The 21,139-nt window shown below is 58.8% G+C and overlaps 1 protein-coding gene across 5 annotated transcripts in view; it reads left to right on the top strand.

Annotated features, from left to right (window-relative positions):
• The first annotated feature begins 1,960 nt into the window (after positions 1-1,960).
• Positions 1,961-21,139, top strand: part of NFAM1 (NFAT activating protein with ITAM motif 1) — a 50,509-nt gene continuing 31,330 nt past the window's right edge. For all 5 annotated transcript variants that reach the window (XR_004621063.1, XM_034644568.1, XM_011234147.3 and 2 more), the window contains exons 1-3: positions 1,961-2,215; positions 17,551-17,880; positions 19,083-19,195. Coding sequence is in view for 4 of the 5 variants with exons in the window: in XM_034644568.1 (XP_034500459.1) it covers positions 2,116-2,215; positions 17,551-17,880; positions 19,083-19,195 (543 nt within the window). In the remaining variant the exon portion in view is untranslated. The remainder of the gene's footprint in view (positions 2,216-17,550; positions 17,881-19,082; positions 19,196-21,139) is intronic.

The raw sequence follows: 21,139 nt of genomic DNA, 5'->3' as shown, positions 1-21,139 counted from the left end.
GTTTCTCAATGTGCTGTGGTTTCATTTCCATCACCTGGTTCCCGAGGACCTGGCAGGCCAGCCCGGGACCCCCGGCTCCTTGCCAAGGCCTGTGCCCGCCTCTTGCCAGGAGTGGCCATCCCCCCGCAGCCTGTTAGGACGCTGCTCTGTGCCAGGCTCAGTGGTAGGCACCGCCTTCACAGCAAGCCTGGGGGGAAGGCACTTTACCCCACCTTCAGCTCATCCACTCGTCCATCCACTCACACCGATGTTTACCCAGCGCGTACTAGCTGCCTGCCCTGCGCCGAGCCCGGGGGCAGTCAGAGGCGAAGGTGATAGAGGCGGCCCCGGACAGGCCAGAGACCACACGCCAGACCCACACCCAGAAGCCGCAGAGCTCCCAGGGCTCCGGGGTGCAGATCGGGGCTGCCGTGTTTAGGGGCTGAGGGCTTTGTGTGTGGAGGACACAGAGCGGCACCTGCATGGACGGGAGCGGGGGCAGAGCCTGTGTCCATGCTCTGAGGCGGCTTGGCTCTCAGCCGCCTCCCAGTGCCAAGTCATAAAGAGACTGCTAGAGGCACAGACCGCTGCTGCTAGAACGCTCCCTCTGTGCACGGAGGCATTAACGTGACGTCTATCACCATGGCATCGAGGTGCTTAGACAACCTGCTCCCCCCGGAGTCGGAAACAGCGTGAAGCAGATTATCTGTGTCTCACTGTGACATGTGCGGTCATGGATCACCGTGATGGATCAACAGTCAGTACCACTGGGGTCCCCGCCGCCCCCCAGCCCGTGGGAAGTGGCTGGCGTCTATACGTCTTCCTCACCTGGTGGGCTGCCCTCCTGGTGCTGCGGGGGTCGGTGGGCAACCCCTCCTGGCTTCCATTGTGCAGGTGCAAAGCAGCTGAGGGGAAAGCGTTTGGAAGAAGGACCAAAACTGGACCCCTTCCGTGCCGTCGCTGGGGGCTGCGTGGGGTGGAGAGAGGCGCAGGCGTCGCACAGCTGGGCATTGAATTCTGGCCCCACGTACCTGCCCTGATCTTGAGCGAGGTGCTTTGCCTCTTAAGGGCACAGTTTTCTCTTTTGTAAAATTGGAATAATCACGTTTGTCTTGACGGTTGATGGGCACTCCTGGGGAAAGGATACGGTAAAGTGCTAACACGTGCTTTTCCTCCAGCCTCCTCTGCTTGCCCGTGTGCTGGGGTCCTCCCCTCCACCCCCAGACCCCTTCCCTCTGCCTCCCCGGGCCCGCAGGCAAACATTTACCCCCCCACCTCATCCAACTTGGTCCAGGGCTGGGCTCCAGAAGGCCAAGGGTAACAGCTCCAGTCTGCTGGGGAAGGGGTGCCAGTAGTTAGGATGCCTGCTGGAGGTGAGGGCAGGGGCCGTGGCTCCAGGCCATTCATTTGCCTCCTGGTGGGGGAGGGGTGAGCTCAGGCTGAGGGCAGCTTCACGGGGGAGGGACACTGCAGGTGAGTCAGAGAGGAGGTCACTGCTAGGCCTCTATACTGGGCCCGCGGTGGCCCTTGCCGCGCTGATGACGGGCAGCTGGCCTGGCACCAGTCAGGCCTGAAACCGTGGGCTCCTGCCCTCACCCTAACTGCCTGCCCTTTCTCCATCATGCACCTGCCCCCAGTCGATCCCCCCCGACCTCCACCACCCCCCAGAACCCTGCACTGGGACGAGCACATGAACCCAGGGGCCCTTGGACAATTTCTGATGGGAAGTCTGTGAACACAGTTTTAAAAGTTTCAGCTGTGAGCTGCTGAACTGAACCCCAGAGTTACTCGTGGGAATCCTGTGTCCCCTCTGTCACCAGTGTCTACCGGATGGGCCACCAGCTCGAAGGGGATGGGGGAAGCAGCACCCCAACACGGGGTGGATGGGGAGGCCCTGCCGGGAAGCGCGCATGCCCCAGATTCCTCACTTGGTGGCCACTTGGCCTGGGGCTGTTCCCACTTCTTGCTCAGAAAGTCCAGGGTTATTACGGGGAGCGGACCCAGTGAGGCCCTGAGGAAGCAGAAGTGTGGCCAGGGAGGAGCTTTGTGGGGATTCAAAGGGGAACTGTGGCTGCCAGCAGGCCATCCCCTCCTGTGAACTTGAGACAAAAGAGGAACATTGAACAGGAGGCCCCGATGGAGAGCTGGCCTCCGTGGTGGCGGGCCCCGCCGGACACGTCCTCGGGCCCCTGGCTCCTGGGTTTGCTCCTGTTTCCCTGGACCCTGCAGCTCACAGGTACGCTGCCTCCCTTCTTGCCACGAGCCCTCTGGCTGGCACATCAGAGTGGCTTTCATCCGCCTGTGCGGCTAATTCCTGGGGACCTGTCTCGGGAGATTTGCTGGTTGCGTTTGAACGTTGCAGACTTCACAGGGAAAGCCTCAGGGATCTGGGAGATGGTTCGCTAATGCCTCACTGAGGTGGCTTTTAAAGGGGTGGGGGCAGCGCTCCCCCCTCGCTGCCGTGTGAACAGCCTTCCTCCCACAACCTGACCCCTGGCCCTCAAACAGGCAGGTGTGGGGTCGGTGGGGGAGGGACAGCTCACCCCCACGGGTCGGAATCTGCCGAGCGGCAGGGCCAGGCTCAGCCTTGTTCCCCACATTAGCCGGGGAGACGGGAGCGGCCCAGGGTAGGTCCCCAGGAGCACTGTGCCCTGGGACACAAAATCGTCACTCTTGCCAGAAAGGGTGGCACTCCCCATTTCCTAACGTGTAACCAGAGGCCACCTGGTGTTCTTTCACAACAGGAGCTGATGCCTTTCCCTGGGCCAACGCCGTGCCCCCTTTCCTGGTCTCAGGTCCCCTCAGAAATGGGGCAGCCTGTGTCCAAGCCAGACTCCTGGGGTGTGTGGCCTTGTGGCAGGTCATCCGGACCAGGGAACTCCCAGGAGTGTGTCTCTCCAGGGCTGTCCACACTGGGGTCCCTCCAGCTCAGTCCCTCCCAGGGCAGCCTGGGCCCTCTTGGATTCCCAGGGTCCCCCCACCCCACTGAGCAGCCTAGGTGCTTTGCTTCCTATTCACCCAGACTTTTATGAGGCTTCTGGGGGCTGCCCCCCACATCTGCTTCATCCTCTGCCATAAACAAGAATGGCTCTTCTTACTCTCGTGAATTAGCCCCTTGGAGCACTTGCTCTGGGCTTTACTCTCACAGTCAGCCCCCCTCCAGCCACCCTGGGCGTACTGTCACTGCTGGAAGCACTTAAGAACAGGGAAACGGAGGCCCAGGAGGCCAGGTAGCTTACCCAAGACCCAGAGGGTGAGTGGAGGTCAGCTTTAGACCTGAGTCAGCCTGAACCCCAAGCCAGGACCCTTGGCAGTGGACTCCGGGGCTCTTCTCAGCTTTTTAAAAAGATTTTATTTATTTATGAGAGAGAGAGAGCGAGAGAGTGAGCGCACGCTGGCACATGAACAGGGGGGAGGGGGAGGGGCAGAGGGAGAAGCAGGCTCCCCACTGAGCAGGGAGCCCAGGGTGGGGCTCAATTCCAGGACCCCGGGATCGTGACCTCAGCAGAAGACAGACGCTCAACAGATTGAGCCACCCAGGCGCCCACCTCTCAGCTTTCTTTACAAAGAACATTCCTCATAAAAAAAAATTTCACTCCCCTACCCCCAGGAGGTAAGAGCTGGCTGTGGTCCTACTGCAGGCTTCCTGGGCTGGGCCCCTGTGACATCATCTCCTTTCATCTTGCACACCTTGCGCCCCCATCCTACACCCCCACCCCGCTCCCGCCCAGGTGGCCGGGGCAGAGATGGCCCCAGGAATGCAGCTTGCTGGTGACAGTGCACCAGATTCAGTTGTTTCTAACTCACTTTCCCTCAAATTCTCATGCTTTCTTTTTGTGTGGCCCCTCCTCCCCGGAAGGGACCCAGCACATCAGGGTAACGGTGGACGGCACTTTGGCACTTTGCGGGATGCCCTGGTGAAAAGCACTTTTGTAACCATCTTAACTGTAAACAAACAGCAGATTCCCCCCGCCCCCGCCCAGTATTGCAGCAAAGGTGTACAAAAGAGAACTCTGCTCTTTCACAAGAGGTGAAAAACCCTCGTGGTCCCCTAGAACGTCCCAGAGCAGCAGACAGCACAGTCACTCCTGGTCCTGCCCTGCAGGTGCCTGGCTCGCTCTGTCACTGAAGCCTGGGGACAGCAGTGTCACTTCCCTGAGCCACGGTGTGATGCAGGGTTGAGTACATACGCCAGGGCATTCACCCTGACTTTCCACCTGAGCTCTGTGATTCACCCCAGGGCCCTGGGCGAGTTCCTAATATCTCTGTGCCTCAATTGCCTCATCTGTTAAATGGGTGTGATAGTGGTTGCTGCCTGGTGTCACACCCTAAGGCTGAGTGGCTGGGGCTTAGAGAACCTCAGCTACCTGCCAGCCTAGCAGAGCCAATGGAAACTCATCGGTTGGCCGGTTGGATATCTTAGCGAGCCCACGGTCTCCTTGGGGTCTCTCTGACCTTGCCAGTGGGCTCTGGCGCATTATGGGATGGTGTCTCAGGACCTGTCTTGCTCCCAGCGCTCCTCCTCCTGTCGTGAGCCGAGACTCAGGCCTGCTTTCCTCCAGTCTTTTGAGCTCTCTGCAAATTCTACTTTTCTCAAAAGGTCTGGCAGCCACTTGTGGTCTCACGGGCAACTGCTCTCCCCCAGAGGTGAGTCACCCCAACCTGAGACTCAGCTCTCCTGGGAGCAGCTGTACATCTGCTCGAGCCCTGCCTCCACCAGGCTTTAGTCACCTGCAAGTGCTTTGGGGCCAGGCAGGGGTTCAAGTCCTACCTTCTTCTACTGACTGCTGTGTGACCGTAGACACGTTACTTAACCTTTCTGAGCCTCTGTGTCCTCAACAAATGTCAGTCCCCCTTCCCTTCCTGGCCTTTCCAGAACTCTGGGCCATATTTCTTTCTCAAATATCCACGGAGGAGGACCAGTTCTGGGCACTGGGGTGGAGGGGGACCTGGAGGTGAACACCCCCTACTTGCATCCTGGTGGAAACGCTGAGACTTGCCCAGAGAACATGACAGAACATGACCCAAGGAGAGAGTTACGGAGGCAGGTTTGCTCCCCTCCCCCTTTGCTCTGGACTCAGGTGTCACTGCTCCCTTTGTTGTCCAAAAGATGTTCAGGAGCCTCCTGCCTTCTTCCCTGCAGCTCCGAGCCTCTGTCAGGATTGGCCTCTGCTTTTCATCTTTGTCTAATCCCAATAAAGAGCTTTCAAGGCAGGCGGAGAGAAGCACCTCTCCGCTGCAGGTGGGGCAGGGGGAGTGTTGGCAGGGGCAGGGGGGCCGAGAGGGGGAGGAGGCAGAGCAGGTGGGTGGGTGGCAAGCACAGCGGGAATAAAGACAGGGAGGCCAGAAGGCAGAGCCGGGGGGGAGGGGATGGGGAGAGGTTCAGTCTGACTGGAGACCAGGGTCTCTCGGCCGAGCAGTGGGATACGAATCCCACTGGGCTAGATTCCAGGTGGATTATAAATGCCTGTCAGGTAGGGGTTCAGATGCTCTTCCAGTTGGCCCTATTATCGTGGCTTTCTCTTTTTAAGTTGTGAGCTATGATACCTATACGGTGAAGTACAATAAATACCATAAAACAAAGGCCCGTGTGACCACCATCCCCAGAACCCCGCGGGACTCCAGAGCCCCTGGGCCCCCTGGCCGCCACCTAGACACCCCTCTCGCCCATCCTGACTCTCGGGGCACTTGCTTCCTGGGGTCTCTTTATAGTTTTATCCCTCAGTGTGTGTCCCTGAATCATGGATTAATCTTGCCTGTCGTTGAACTTGTATAATCAGAGTGATGCTGGGTATTCTTCTCGCTACCTGCTTCTTTTGCTCCAAGTTATGTTTTTGCAAGATCTGTCCGGTTGTGGGTGTGGGTGTAGTTTGTGTATTTTCGTTGCTGAAGAGCAGGGATCACGAACAGTGGCCCCGGCGGGTGGGGGGGGCAGTAAATGGAGCCCGCCGCCTTTAGGTACAGCCTGAGAGGTAGGAGCGGTTTTTTTCTATGTTTTTAATGGTTGGAGGAAAACCAAGAGAAGAATATTTCACGACACGTGAAAACGATACAATATTCACATTTCAGTGTCCATAAATAAAGTTTTATTGGAACCCGGCCACATTCATTCATTTGTAGACCATCTAGGACTGCTGTCACCCTCCATCGGCAACGTTGAGCAGTTGCGAGAGAGACCATATGGCCCGCGAAGTGGAAAATATTTACTATCTGGCCCTTTACAGAACACGTCTGTCAACCCCTGCTGTGGAATGTCCCACGGAGGGAATATACTGCCGTTTCTTTAGCTGTGATCGACGTGTCAGGCGCTGGCCGTCTGTGGCTGTGAGCACTCCTGTGTGGCCTCCAGGCCCACGTGCCTCTGGGAGCACGTGTTCCCATGGAGGCTGCTTCTTCCCCAGCTGTCTGCCTCTGCCTCCCTGGGAAGACTGGGAGCTTCAGGGGGCGGGAAATGTGTGGTCTTTCTTGGTTCGAATCCTTGACTCCTAGCACAGAGCCTGGCACCCAGGGGATGCCCAGCGGATACAAAGACAGCGGCGTGGGTTCAGCCCCAGGAGGAGTTCCAAGAGGGCGGGGTGGAGATGTGATGCCACCGGGAGAGGCACGTGGGTCCAGGGGTACGATGTGGGTCCACCTGGCGTGGCAGGGGCCTGGGCCTCAGGCTCCTTTCAGCACAGGCAGAGCAGCGAGACCCTCATGTCTTGGGAAGGAGAGTGTGGATATGGGAGCGCTGTGTCTATGTGGGCCCCGACACAGGAGAGCTGACCCTTGTGGATCTAGGGGCTGCAGTGGGAGTACAGGCCTCAGGCGCTGGGGTGGCAGTGGAAGCCAAGGAAGGGAAGGGGGGGGTGACCTGAGGCTGGAGAGGGGGAGAGGAAAATAGTGGGTGTAAATTTGCAGGTGGAGCTCCTGGCCCCCTGGGGAGGATGGTCTGGCCGGCCTGGGATTGAGCTGTGGAAGACTTGGCCACGTCACCTGACCACTCAGCCACTCCCCTGTCAGGCACTCCGTACCCTCCGGTGCAGGCCTCTTGCCGGGGGCAGCAGGAAGACACATCCAGGGCCACCGGTGGCCCTGGGACCTGGCACCTGGGACCCCTCAGGGAGGGCCCGTGGGGCCTCAACCATGGGGACGGGGCTCCTATAAGGGGGGGTATGGTGAAGCAGGCGTGTATCTGCCCCCCCCCCCAGGACTGCATGGGCTGTGGGGAAGAACGTGAGGTCAGGAGGCAGAGCCCCATAGAGGCTCTGGGCCAGATCTGAGCTTGCTGCTGGTGGGCTAGGGGAAGGGGGCGCCATGCGAGCACAACCCCAGGCAAGGCCGGCTAGCTTCTCACGTGAGCAGAGGCACTGCCTACAGCGTGGGCTGTACAGTCCAAGGCATATTTCTGAAGGCCATGTGGCAACCTATATCAACACTTAAAAATTTTAAAGGATCCCTGCCCTTTGAAGATTTATTTATTTATTTATTTAAGATTTTATTTATTTATTTGACAGAGATAGAGACAGCCAGCGAGAGAGGGAACACAAGCACGGGGAGTGGGAGAGGAAGAAGCAGGCTCATAGCGGAGGAGCCTGATGTGGGGCTCGATCCCATGACGCCAGGATCACGCCCTGAGCCAAAGGCAGATGCTTAATGACTGCGCCACCCAGGCACCCCTATTTATTTATTTATTTGAGAGAGAGAGAGAGAGAGAGCACCCTCCAGCAGGGGCAGGGGCAGAGGGAGAGAGAGACTCTCAAGCAGACTCCCCACTGAGCGAGGAGCCTGACCTAGGGGCTCGATCTCACCACCCTGAGATCATGACCTGAGCCAAAATCAAGAGTCAGATGCTTACCCGACTGAGTCACCCTAGCGCCCCCAGGGTACATGCCCTCTGAATCAGTAGCTCCCCTTTTTCGGACCAGACAACCTTTATGTACAAGGACGATCCCTCATGGGTCCATGGAGCACAGCAGCAGACTGTCTCCCTGCTGTCAGCTGGCCCCTTGCTGCAGTGGGTTTAAAGAAGACCCTCTCCCACCCCCTGGCCCTGAGCTACCCTTGCCTCTTGGCTCCTGCCTCCCACTCCCACACCCCACTCTCCAGCCATGCTGGATGACTGCCTGCCCCTACGCCTTTGCTCCTGTTACGCCCCTTTCCTGGAAGGGGTCCTCTCACTTGCCCACCTGGTGACTCCAACCTGTTGGTCAAGGTCAAACTCTCCAACCTTCTCTGTGGTGCCCTCTTTGGCCCACTCTCCCATGCCCCCCCCCCCAACAAGCCCAGTGGCCAGCCCTGCCCCGCCGGGGTGTTCCCCTGTGGTTCGGAGCACCAGGAGCTCAGAGGCATGCAGGGCGTGACGGAACTCACCTGCCAGCCGAGGGTGCCGACAGCACCAGGGACCAGGTACCCAGCCCTAAGAGGTGGGCTCTGTGCGAAAAGCCAGAGAAAGGGCAGAGAGAGAAGGTGCTGGGGGAGCCACAGCTCAGCCTCTAAGATGTTTGCTGACCTCCTGTTGCTGTGGGAGGGGAGGAGGCTGACAGGAGGCAGGGACAGGGCTGGCAGATTGGAGGCCGGGGAGGACGGAGGACAGTGAGTGATTTTGTGCCCAGAGGGTACCGGATCTTTGGAGAGATAGAGAGTGAAGAGAAGGCGGGATAAAAGTGATCTGGCGAAGGCGTCTACAGGAAGGAGTCAGTGTGTTGACAGCCAGAAGCATTTCTGTTTTAAAAGGAGGCTGGAGGGGGAGGGGTCCCAAGCCCTCAGAATGAATCACTAATGCGAGGGTTTTAGGCAGCCAAAGAAGGTTGGAACTCTGTAGTGTTTCTCTTGCGATCTTTCTTTCTTTCTTTCTTAAGAGGTGGGGAGGGGCAGAGGGAGAGAGCAGGCTCCACGCCCAGCACGCAGCCCAATACGGGGCTCGATCTCACCACCCTGAGACCATGACCTGAGCCGAAATCAAGAGTTAGACGCTTAACTGCCTGAGCCACTCAGGCGCCCCCCTCTCCTTACCTTTCTAACACAAAATGTGATCCTGTCAATTCCAGATCGAGAAGCCCCCAGGGGCTCCCCCTGGGTTTCCAGGACAACATTTGCCCCCCCACCTCCCACCTCCCTGAGCCCCCCTCCCGTCTTTACAACTCCACTGTGCCTTTTGAGTCCCCCAACTACCAGTGAGGATGGGTGTCTTGTTTTAAGATTTCCAGAAGCTTCCTCCAAGAGCTTTTTGCGCTTAAACCCCCCTGTCTGCACCCCTCCCCCACCTGGCTGCCTCCTACTCTTCCTTCGAAGTCCAGCTTGGTAACGTGATGTGGGAGACTCATCACGATGTCCACAGCCGTGATGTTGGGGTGGCAGAACCACAGGCAAGTTCAATGTTCTTGATCCTTCGCTGTGGTGTCTAGAACTCCTACAGTGAGCATGTTTCCCTTTAATAATGGGGGGGCCTGAGAATTATAATTTAAAAAAACAAAGACCCAGTCCAAGGGTCGCTCCTCCTGCAATCCTCTGCCCCCTTCCTGGCTGGGTTGGGTCCCCTGTTTCTGTAGGCTCTGAGATTTCCCTTTATCTCCCCACGTGCCAGCTTCATCAGCGAGCTGTGCCCAGTGGCAGGGCCTGGCCCACCCTGGCAGGACTTTGGGTGGGCACACACTGCAAGGGGGGTGCCCTGGCGGGGTCTACGCCCTTGCTCTGTTTCTCCTACACCCATCCAGGGACAAGGACTAGAACCCCCACTCTCCCTCTTTGGTCCTATCACCATCTCCACCCCATCCCGACGCCCTTTTGAGGGCAGAGGAGGGTAACAAGGGAGAAACTGAGTCTCCAGCTGTCATAGGCCACACCCTCAAACGGGCTACGAAGTTCGAGTAACTTGCCTTTTCAAACCAGCGAAGGAGAGGTGACTGCTGTACAAATGCCAGTTACTACCCGTGGAGCGGCTACGTTTCTGGGACCGAACATTTGACATTCTGCGCTCTGTTTGTGTCCCCGCGTGGCCACGGTGCACCCCGGGGGCCAGAGTCTGCAGGCTTCCGAATGGAGCACAGGCGGGCTGTGGAAATGGCCCCTGAGGCAGCCGCGGCCGTCTGCATCCTTGTCATTCGGAGGTGTTGAAAGATGTGACAGCCAGTGTTCCGAGGGCATCAGCACTAAAAGCTTCATAATACACACTCTCTGTTCAAAGGTTGCCTTCCAACGCCTGCTCCACGCTTTCCCCGCATCAGCCACTTGGCCACGTGCTGTTGTGTTTGATGCGCGGGTCCTGAAGGACTCACCCGTTTTCCTGTGGCATCCCAGGGTTCGCGCGCAGGCAAATGGCCGGAGCCTTGTGATGCAGCCAGCGGCCCCACATCTGTGCCTTCCTTCCCAGCAGCCCTTCAGATGGGCCTTAAAGAAAAAAAAAAAAAAGGCATGGCTCTGAGAGATGCCAGAATTAAATTGGAGGGCAAAACTCCATGCCTAAAATAAAGACCGTGGGAACTGCTTTCTTCTGCAGCTGGCACGTCTGGACTCTGACACCCTTGGCTGACGGTGCTGCTGCTGGGGGCCACAGAAGGGCTTGAGTTCCAGGCAGAGTTGGAGAGCTGGGGGCAAGGCCTGGGCCAGGTGGGTCAGAGGGGCAGCAAGGAGGCCAGGGCAGCTGGGGAGAGTGGGGAGGGAGGGAGTGCCAGATGCTGGGGGTGGGGGGATGTCATCGCTGCAGTGAAGGAGGGATGCTGGCTGGCCCTTTGGGCACTTGGCCGGTGCTGCCACAGCACCCGTCTGTACGAAGTTCATGGGACCACTCGGTTCTGCTCCGGGAGCCACAGACTCTCCTTGAGCTGGACAACAGTAGCTGTCCCCCCTTCAGCTGCAGGGTCACTTCTGGTGAGGACCTTTGTTCCCAGATCCCAGAGGCTGCCAGACATGTCTGCCTATTAGATGACCCAAATCTAGAGAAATGGCCTCTGAATTTTTAGCTCCCTTTAAAGGGGTGCAGCTCTTTCATTTGAGAGATGTTTTCTCTTTCTTGCTCTCCGATTTTAAAATTGTGGCATAGAGCAGCGGTGAAGAGTGTGGGGTTAAGGACCCAAAGGGACCCCGCTTAAAATCCTATCCCCGCCACTGACGAGTTGTGCTGCTGGGCAAACCTCTTCCTTTCTCAGAGCCTCGGTTCTCCTCTGCAAAAGGGGAGTGTGCCCCCAAGGACATAGTGTGTTATCATCACGTGGCTTAACAGCACTGCCTGAGAGTCTGTGCAGGGGGGACCTGCGCACCCAGGAGTGACTCAGGAAGGAAGGAAGTCCTGCAGCCCGAGAGGGTGACCCCCCAGTCCTGGGAGAGGAAGGGAACAGGAGGGCATTCTGCGGGGGCGGATAGCACAGCCAAAGACTGAGAGCCCGGCAGGCCTGGCGTTGGTGGGGGAGGAAGTGAGGGGCAGCTGAGCTGGCTTGCACGGGGCCGGAGGCATGGCCTGGATCCTCCCATCCAAGAACTTGCAATCTTTTTTTTTTTTTTAAAGATTTTATTTATTTATTTGACAGAGATAGAGACAGCCAGCGAGAGAGGGAACACAAGCAGGGGGAGTGGGAGAGGAAGAAGCAGGCTCATAGCAGAGGAGCCCGATGTGGGGCTCGATCCCATAACGCCAGGATCACGCCCTGAGCTGAAGGCAGACGCTTAACCGCTGTGCCACCCAGGCGCCCCTTCAATCTTTTTTTTTTAAAGATGACCCAGAGTTAAGGGATGCGTGTTATAGCATGATGCTGTCTGAACCCAGTTGTATGACCATAACCGAAACCAGAAGGTCACGAAGAGCGCCCTTATTACACACAAAATGCTCCATGTTCTATTTTTTTAAACTGCTTGTCCTCACTATGTAAATTGATTTCAGACTCCTTGTGGGGCCTGGTGGGGCACCCTGCGGGTCAGCAAGGTGGTTTTGCGGTTCCCTCGGGAGCAGCGCCAGGCAGCTCTCTGGCTGGGGGGCGGGGGGAGAGGGGGGAGAGGAGCCTGGACCTGAGCTGTCAGGTGGAAAGGTGGATGCAGGGTGTGCCATGTAGGGGGTGCGAGGGCAGATGGGGCGGGCATCCTTCCTACATCCAGACAAGTTCTTTGATGGTGAGTCCCTCCCCCCAGGGACTCAGCATGGGGTCCCTGGGCCAGGGTGGGAGTGGGGTCCCTCCAGCCAGTGCTCAAGACTGCAGTTCAAGTGGCCGCAGATTCAAAAGAAGAACCGGAAAAGGAAGGTTCTGGCACCAGCGGGCAGTAGACAAAATCTTTCCCAACAAGGGCAACAGATAAGCAGGAAGGGGGAAGAGCGGGAGGAGGCTGCTTGGGAGAGAGGTCTCTGCATTGCCACGCACTGGCCACCTGGCAAGGGAGCCTTGAGCACCAGGCCCGGGGTCTGCACCCCAGGGAGTCACCCACTCCCCTGTGTCTGGCCAGGCCAGGGCCCAAGGTGGTAGACAGGCTGTCATGTGTGGAGGCCGCCTCAGGCTGCATGTGCCCTGCCCTGTGGGCCCAGCACTTTCTAGGCAGAAGGGCCAGGCTGGCATTTGCCTTGCCAGATCAGCGAGGACTCGGGACTCCTCTGACTTCCTTGCCTCTTTCTTGTCGCTGGGGAAAGGCAGCCTGGCCCTGCGGCCTCCTCGGAATGTTCCCGGCCCCCCATTTAATCCCATGACCACCCTGTCAGGTTGGCATTGCTGCTCTTCTGTTTTTTCAGGGGAGACACCAAGCTTCAGAGAAAGAAAGCCACCTGCCCAAGTTTGCACAGCCTTTGGGGGCAGAGCTGGGATCCAAACCCAGGCTTGATGCCCCAAGAAACTAGGCTTTTCCCAGGCCCCCTGCCCCCCCCCCCATGTTCCTGGCAGGGTCCTAGGCTTCTTAGCAGTCCTTGAAGCTGCTGAGAGGTGAGGGATAGAGGCCACGCCATCCCTAAAAGCTCTCCTGCACAGCGGTGTCGCCTGTGCTGCCCAGGGGAGCCCTGTGTGCTTGCAGTGGGGAAGGGGTAGGGGGGGGGCTCGAGGATGCCTTATGAGTAACCAAGCTCTGGGGTGGGGTGGGGCGGGGCTGGGGGTCCCCGTGGAGCAAGGATCATGCTACAACTCTTTCCCAACCCCATCTCTGGCTGGCCCCGCTCCTCGCCCTCCTCCCCTCTCCCTCCGTGGACCTCACCCTCCAGGAGTGCCCCCTTCTCTGCTCTGCACCGTCCACAGTAGCGCAAGCCCACACTTCTCCCATCCTCCCCCAGACCTGCCTTCCGCATTCGCCCTACCCCTCCAGCTCCCTTCTCTCCTTCTCCGTCCTGCAAGGGCAAGAGCGGTGTGCTCGGACGGGTGGGAGATCCGGCTGTCCTCACTCCCATCCCCTCCTCGACGCCGCCCCATCTCGGCCCTCAGTCCGCATGGCCACCTCCAGGCCCTTCTCCCTCTCAGGCAGGGAGCTCTTCGAGTTGAATGAATCCATCTCCCTGCGGAAAACAAGCCAGGCTCCTGGCGATGCTTTCCTCCCTGGGCCTGTCCCGGCCTAGGCTGCGCCGAGGACTCACCCGCCTCCCGGAAAATTATCTGAAGAGCAACTTCATGTCGCTCCTGCAGCCCTTTAGGCCTTTCATCTCGGGAACATGTCCCCCGGCACCTGGAGGGAAAGCCAAGCCAGCCTGGGCTCTTCTGGCCCCTCTGCCCTGTGGTCACTCACAGTCAAAACCAAGTCCCGATTCTTCCTATTGCCAACCAGAGTGACAGCCAAAAGGATGAACTTGAGGCAGCCTGGTGGCGGTGTCTGGGACTTGTATGAGAGTAAGGGGTGAGGGCCCTCTTCCCTTCTTCCCCCCACACCCCTTCGTGGTCCTTCCCCATGTGTCAGCTGGGTGGAGACAGGGGACAGGGAAGGAGCAGGAAGAGGGCAGAGGAGCCCTGCTGGTCCGGTTCTGTGGACAGCTGGCCCTGTGCTCCGGGTACTCGCAGGGTTTGCAGTGGACCCCCTCGGGCACTTTCGTGGGTCACTGGGGTATGCCAGCCAAGCTCCTGTGGCCCTCCCACCCTCCTCCCCACCGGAGTCCTCCTCCTGGGCTGTGTGCCCCTCTTGACGGCGCATGAGCAGAATCTAAGAGGACCCCCCAGGCAGGCTCCCCCGCCCACCTTGTTCCACGGGGGACACGCTCCCTTGGCCTGAACAGGGGACAAAGTGTGATACAGCTGCCACCAGGTGCAGGATGGACACCAGCCACTGTGCCATCCGTGTGCACTCGGGGGACACGCTGCAAGCATTAGGAGGGTCCCTCTGGAGCCCCTCTGGGTCTGGGGTGAAAAGCAGGTGCCTGAAAGGCAGGCTGGGAGCCCCTGCAGCCCTCTCCAAGCCTGTCTGCACCCCTGCTCTCTGCCATGCAGCCACCTGGCCTTTGACTGCGAAAAGTTGTGACTTGTGCCAGGAATCTGACGCACCCCTGTCCTCAGCATCTGATGTCTCTTGTGCTGGGTGCCACGGCAAACACTCCCAGCCCTGTGCCCCTGACCCTGCTGCTCAGCTCGGGGGCTGGTGTTACTTCCTTGGACAGGTGAGCCTGAGTTCTTAGGAACTCTGTGGCTACGGGACTTTAAGACCCCCTCCGGTCTTTTGTCTGCACAGTGGGGCTGCAAATGTTGTCACAAAGAATTGTCATGGTGTTCAGTTGACATGGGCCTATGTCATGCCCAGCCAGAGTATGTTTTCTATATCTTTCCCTGCCCTTCTCTCCTTGGGCTATTTCTAACCTGCTGTCCATGAGTGTTCCTGCTTTCAGTTCACTGATGACCTCCAGGCCTCCAGGTCACCAGCATGTCCCTTCCCCACACCCCTAGACAGGCTTAGTGGTTCCTTCCCCACCAGCCCTCCCAGCCCTGGCTCCCTCTTCTTCCCTGTTGCCAGGCAGGGAGCCCCTCCAGGCCAGGGGTGGGGCCTGTGACCTAACTGGTTTTCCTTAAATGTTTGTGGGAGTAAACAAATGGTAGCAGAAAGCAATTTGTGGACATGGGAATTACTATGAATGTCTCTGTAGCACTGAGCCTTAATGCGGGCGGGGGGGGTGGGAGGCATTAGCCAGCTGGAGCAGCTTGCACCCCAGAGGGGGCATCTTGGAGGGACAGTCCAGGACAGGGGTGGGAGCTAGGCTGTGATGGTCCAGGCTCTGGGGTGTTAACACCCCCCAAAAATAAGGGGCGGTGGAGGCAATGGGCTGCACCATCGGGCCAGAAACCAGTCTCCTTCCCGGCAATGGCAGACCTCCCTCCTCCTTGCTTTTCACCTGTTGTCCCCAGACTGGCTGTCCTTCCCCAATCGACAGAGACTGCCTCCCTCCTCACTCGTGGAGACTGAGGTTTTTCCCGAGGTCTGAGGCCCTCTTCCAGGGCAGGTCTGAGCCAGGGCCACTCATGGTCATGATCCTAACCCTCTGACCTTAAAATAATGAATCCTGGAAGCATATGGAATGACAGTCATCTATTTTTATAGATTTCCCCCGAATTGTAAAGATTGGCTTAATCACACTAACGCATTTCATCATTTTCTAGAAGGATACCTCAAATGCAGAAAATTGCTTGAGATGATTAGATGGGTGGCTTCCTGCCAGGACAAACAGGAAGGTAGTCTTATAGTACGGACAGTGTGCCCAGCCTCCCCGGGCCTCTTAGACACATGGAGAAGAGAAACAGGAGGCCCCAGGCGGTGGGGGGTGGAGAGCCCTCCCCCCTGGCGTGGCCACTTTCCTGGTGGTTTTGGTCAGGTTCCCATCTCCCGACCCCTAGCAGGGAGCACTGGCCGCCTGGAGAGCCAAACAGGAGAATGTGGCTAGAAGTCAGAGTGGGTTCTGAGCTGAGTCTGGAGGACTAGATAGGAATCCCAGGCAGAGGGGCCTGCAGGGGTGGATACAGCACGTGGGAAGTGGCCCTTGGGGGAGCGGGGGGAAGGACTGCAGCATGGCCTTGCCGGGCAGGGCAAATCAGGTCCATCTCAGTGTTCCTGCCCCTTGTCCTTACCTGGGATCGTGCAATGACCCCTTCCTCCGCCTGCCGTACCCCTGCGCTGGCCGCCATATCTCAGGCAAACTTCAGCCCTGAATCATCGCTCCTTGTTTTTACGACGGTACGAACACAGTGTTGTAGTTAAGCCACGACGGCCACCCCGCGGTCACGCCCAGAGACATAAAGGACCCGTGAAATCCTTCGCGCCCCACTCAGCGGAGCAGAGAGCCCTGGGCCCCAGCTCAGGGACTCCTCCAGGCATGAGCATCGTCTGATTCACGCAGTAGGACGAAGCCGGTCCGCGGGGACATCCGGCCCCCTCCTTGGAACTGTCACGACCTTGCAGTCTTTGGAGGAGGGGCGATCTCTTCAGTTACTCAACAGGAAGCTCAAAATACCCGTGTGGCCGGAGGTTCGAGGCGCTCACTGGTTTAGAGGGCCACCTCTGTCCTGTCCCCAAGTCTTCCAGAGGCCCTGGCCTCGCCTCCCCGGGGACCCAGAACAGGGCTCGGCAGAAGAGCCCAGAGACGAGTCCAGCCTGGCCTCACACCAGCCCCGCACCCCGGGTAGGGGTCTGTGCCTCGCTTTCCCCAACAAAGTAAATCTGGCAGCTCCCTCTGAGTACCTAAATTGCGTGATCTTCTCCTGAAGAACAGCCTGGTCGGCATGTTCTCGGCTGCTTGCTGCCGACCTCAACTTAGAACTGTCTGTTCGGCTGCTGGAGGAGGACGTGCTAGGGGACGAGGCCTACTGAAGCTGAGGGGGCTTGTGTTCTGAAGTCTGGGGGAGAGAGGGGGCCGCTGCTGACCCGGGCCCGGAGTCTGACGGCCTCTCGGGAGCCTGCGGGGGGCTGGGAGGCCCAGCACGGCAGGTGCTCCTGTTTTCCTAGGGGCCTGTGATGAGGGGGGGTGCGCAGGTGTCTGGGAGGGAGGAGGCTCGTCGAAGGTCCCGGTCGTGGCCCAAACAGCTACCCCTGTGGTGATGGGAAGCTGGTCTTGGGGCACGGCTTGTTACAGTCTAGAAAAACTTGACAAGTTCTTCTCCGAGCTCCGATTCAGGGCAAAGCTTGTCTCTCCTGATGCCTGGCCTGCCTCCTCCTTCAGGCTGGGGGGAGCCAGGGCCCCCCTCTGTGTGTCCACAGCCAGCAAGTGCTTCTTCCTGCCAGGACGCGTTTCTTTATCTTGTCTCCTGCCTCCTTCCTCTTTACTTCTCATCCTTCAGCGGCTTCGGGTCTTCTCAAACTGGTGCTTTTATCCAGTGTGGCTTCTTGGCCTTTGAGCAGGAGAGTGGTTGGGAGTGGGGGGTCTGCAGTTTGCCCACCTTGGGCAGGGTTGTAGCTCCACTCCATCCCTGCCGGGAGAGTGAAAGCTAGCAGCTTGACCTGCCTGACCCTCGGACTCTTCCTCTCTGTGAAGTGGAGCGCTTACACACTTTGCCTTGGGTGTGTTGGGAGATGGAGAGTTCTACGTGTAAAGCACTTGGCACAACGCCCGCGCACAGTGGCTGCATGAAAGGTGTGAGTGTGAGCCGAGGTCCTCGGGGGGAGGTAGAAGGGACCGAAGCGACCCGGAGGGTAAGCTCCTACTCTTTCCTTTTCCTTTCTCTGCAGGAGGGCAGCTGGTGACCCACCCTGGTGCCCCCATTTTGGTCTCTCTGGCCAACAAGACCGTTTCCTTCAACTGCAGAATCACCTACCCAGACAGCCCAGTACTCCAGAACTTCACAACCTGGTACTTTCATGTGGACCTCCAGGGGCAGAGGAGCCCCAGGGAGCAGATTAAGTGCTCACCCGACCTGAGCAGCGAGAACCAGGGGCACACCCTGCAATGCCGGGTCACCCCCGACCTGCCCAATGCGTCAGCCACTGGCACGTACTACTGCTGCGTGAGCTGGCCAGACTTCCACAAAATCAGCGAGGGCGTCTTCATCCTGGTTAGAGGTGAGGCTTCCTGCAGGGCCCAAAGGTTTCACACAGCAGAATCTGGGGCGCAGGATCTGAAGCGTGGAATGTCTGCCTCCTCGATCAGCTTTGGCAAAACGCAACAGTGATCTCAGGGAGCCCCTGTCTGTGCAGGTGTGCCGACATCTACCTTGATTTGGGAAGGACAGAAGCCTGGGATGCAGATACGTCTCTGGCCACCTCTGGCAGGTGCCTGAGAGAAGTCACTGGTGCGTTGGTCTCAGCGTCTCTCCGGCACCGTGTGTGTGTGTGCGGGGGAGGGGGTGAGAACGCAATTGGGCTTACGCACATGTGTGTCTGTGGCAGCCCGTGAGCGAGCACTTGGCTCATGTACGGATTTCTGGGAAAGGTTCCTAGTTGCATCACATCCCCAAAGGAGGGATGACTGTAAAAAGTTAACATCAGCAGAGCCGGGAGGCTCTGACCTGCCTCTGGGCTTCCCACCAGTAGGGGCTGGGGTTTGGGGAGCTGGGTGGGCCTGGATGTGGCTGTGGGCCCCCGCCTCATGGCAATACCCTGCCCGTCAAGGGCTTTTATGGGGTTGAATGAGATCCTGCGTGCAAGGGCTGGTGTCTGGTAATAGGAAATGTTTGATAAATAACAGACACGGATGTGCCTGGCACGTGGTTGGCACTCGGCAGGTTTTCGCCAGCCAGATGGATGGATGAATGGAGGAAGTGGGGGGGAGGGATAAAAGGATGGACGGCTCAAGGGAAGGGGCCGGGCTGTGCCCTCCACCTATCCCCGGTGCAGGCCAGCCACCTACTAAGCCCAGTCCCAAACCCATCCTCCCACCCACACCTGCCCATGTGCCCACTGTTCCACATGTGGAAAACAGAAGGCCCTGAGAGATGATGCGACTCGGCCAGGGTCCCACAAGCAGCTCTCCGTGGAGCCAATTCACCCTGAGGCAGGGGCACTGAAGAAGCAAAAGATGTGTTCCTTGCCCTTAACAGGAATCAAGGCCGCCAACCTAGAAAGGGGCTTAGCCAAAAGCCAGTGTGGGAATGAGGACCTTGGTGGAGGTGGGGGTTTGGGGGGCTCTTTGCGGGCGGAGTGTTGTAAGTGGAGTCCTGGGTAAAGGAGAACACAGGAATTGGGGGCCTGCGGGTTGGCGGGCCAGGGTGCACCCCAGCCTTTCTCAGGTAGCTAACCCTTCTGCTTCCCTGCCCTGCTTCTAGACACAGGGTACCGAAAGCCCGTGCGGGGCTCCCAGCAGCTCCTGCTGTCTTGCTTTGCTGGCCTCCTGACTGTGCTGAGCATCTTGGTCACGGCCCTGCTGCTCTGGAAGAAGGTAGGGTATGCACACGCCACAGCGCCGCCCCTCTCCCCATTCACTGTGTGCCCGGGTGCCTGCCCTGCACAGCGTCCCAGTGAGCCTGGGTGAGGGGTGTCTGCCATAGGTCTCCCTCGTGGCCTCCCTGCACCGGGACCCCTCCCTCGCCCACCCCTGTGGCTGGGCCCGAGCTGCCAGCTTGCCACCACCAGGTCCCTCTGGATCTTGCACGAAACCAGGGCCTGTCAACCTTTTCCAGGTCATGGGTCCTCCTGAGTATTTCGGGGTGAGGCTCGAGCCCCATTTCTGGCTCTTCAGACTAGGAGCCACTGTCCTGGTTTTCTGGATCCCCAGCACCCCAGACGGGAGGGGGAAGCATTTCCTAAGAGCCTCTGTCTAACAGGCACCCTGTCCCACGCTCTCCTCTGTGTCCCACTGTAACTCTGCGAGGGACGTTTCTTCCCATTTTCCAACACTGGAAAGCGAGGCCCAGAGAGGTGGTGACTTGCCCAAGGTCACACAGCAAGCGTGTGGCGGAATCAGGGCTAGAGGGCAGGTGGACGGGGCAGTTGAGTCCAGCTCTGCACCCGGCCGACTCCTGCAAGGCTGCGGTGGCACCAACGCAGGGAGGGTTGTCTCCGCATTGGCCTCTTGTCACTCTTGTTGTCACCCAGCCTTGCGGGTGGCTGTTCGATGCCTGCCCTCCCTGCCAGGCTGTAAGTGCCCTGGAGACAGAGGCCGGAGGCCGAGGTGAGCTTGTTTCCGTGTCTCTGCGCATGCCCAGGCGTGGGGGGTGCTCAGTGGAAGTTCCTTGGGCGGAAGAATGCGTTTCCCAGCGGGTGCAGGTTCTGCCCGGCTCTGGGGGACGAAGACGGCTGTCAAGGTTCCAGGCTGCATTTTGGACCCTCTGTCCTGGCTCCTTGAAGGCCTCAGTCGGAATAGCTCGGGCCAGTGCTCCACCCGCTAGAGACCCAGAGCTCCTCCACTCCTTGGCAGCCTCAGGGGCCGAGCAGGGGAGCCGCTCAGTCAGCGAAGGTCAGTACATGGCAGGCCTTGGACGTGGACCCGGCCTCGGTTTCCCACCTTGCCTCAGGCTGGAGACGTTATCACCCTTCCAGAAAAGGCTGCAAGGTGATCAAAGAAGGCGAACATGGCCACTTGATCTGCCATAAAACTCTGGAGGCTGCCTTTCCTGCCATCTGTGAGCCACACCCTGGTGACAACCTCACCCAGCCCTCTAGTTCCTCTCCCGTCCTGTGATCTGCCTTGGGACCCGCAGATGTGGGGTGTGACCTTGGCGTGACCCGTTCCTAATGTGGCTCGTCTTGCTGACAAGCCGCAGGAGTCCACTCTGCTCCACCCGAGAGCAGGCTCCGCTCTGAGGTCCCAGGGGGACCGTGCCCCCTTTGCGGGCCCTTGGCCTCCTGCCTCTGGCCTGGTCATGGGGACAACTGAGCAGTGAAGACAGGAGATGATGGGAAATGCATCCCTGGGCCTCCCATGAATCCCAGGTTTAGGACAGAGACCCACCCACCACTGGACCCACCTTCCCTCCCTCAACTAGCATGTGCTGAGCACCTACTGTGTGCCCAGCTTGGCTCTCATCCCCAGTATATTCCTTCCCCCTCCCCTGATGCTCTTCCCATGATGGTTAGCAGGTAGGACGGCTCTTGACTTGTCACTCAGCAAACATCCACTGGGCATCTAGTGGGACTCGGGTGTGGACACCCTTGCGTCAGGCCGGGGTGATGAAGGACCCACAGTCGGGCTGTGGACCCCCACACGGCTTGTATGAGTGACTGCCCAGCCACCTTCTGAAGCACAGCAGGTGAAGGGCGGAACCGGGTCAGGGGCGAGACCTTGACCCTGAGCCCCCACTTCAGCCGCTGCTCTGCAGAAACAGGATTGTAAGGCTGGATCTCGGGGTCCTGCAAGGCCAGGGAGGCACCCGGAGCAGGATAG

Source organism: Ailuropoda melanoleuca, chromosome 15 (assembly GCF_002007445.2).
Source record: "Ailuropoda melanoleuca isolate Jingjing chromosome 15, ASM200744v2, whole genome shotgun sequence".
In the NCBI taxonomy this organism is placed as follows: Eukaryota; Metazoa; Chordata; class Mammalia; order Carnivora; family Ursidae; genus Ailuropoda; species Ailuropoda melanoleuca.
This window is presented reverse-complemented; position numbering and strand designations above follow the sequence as displayed.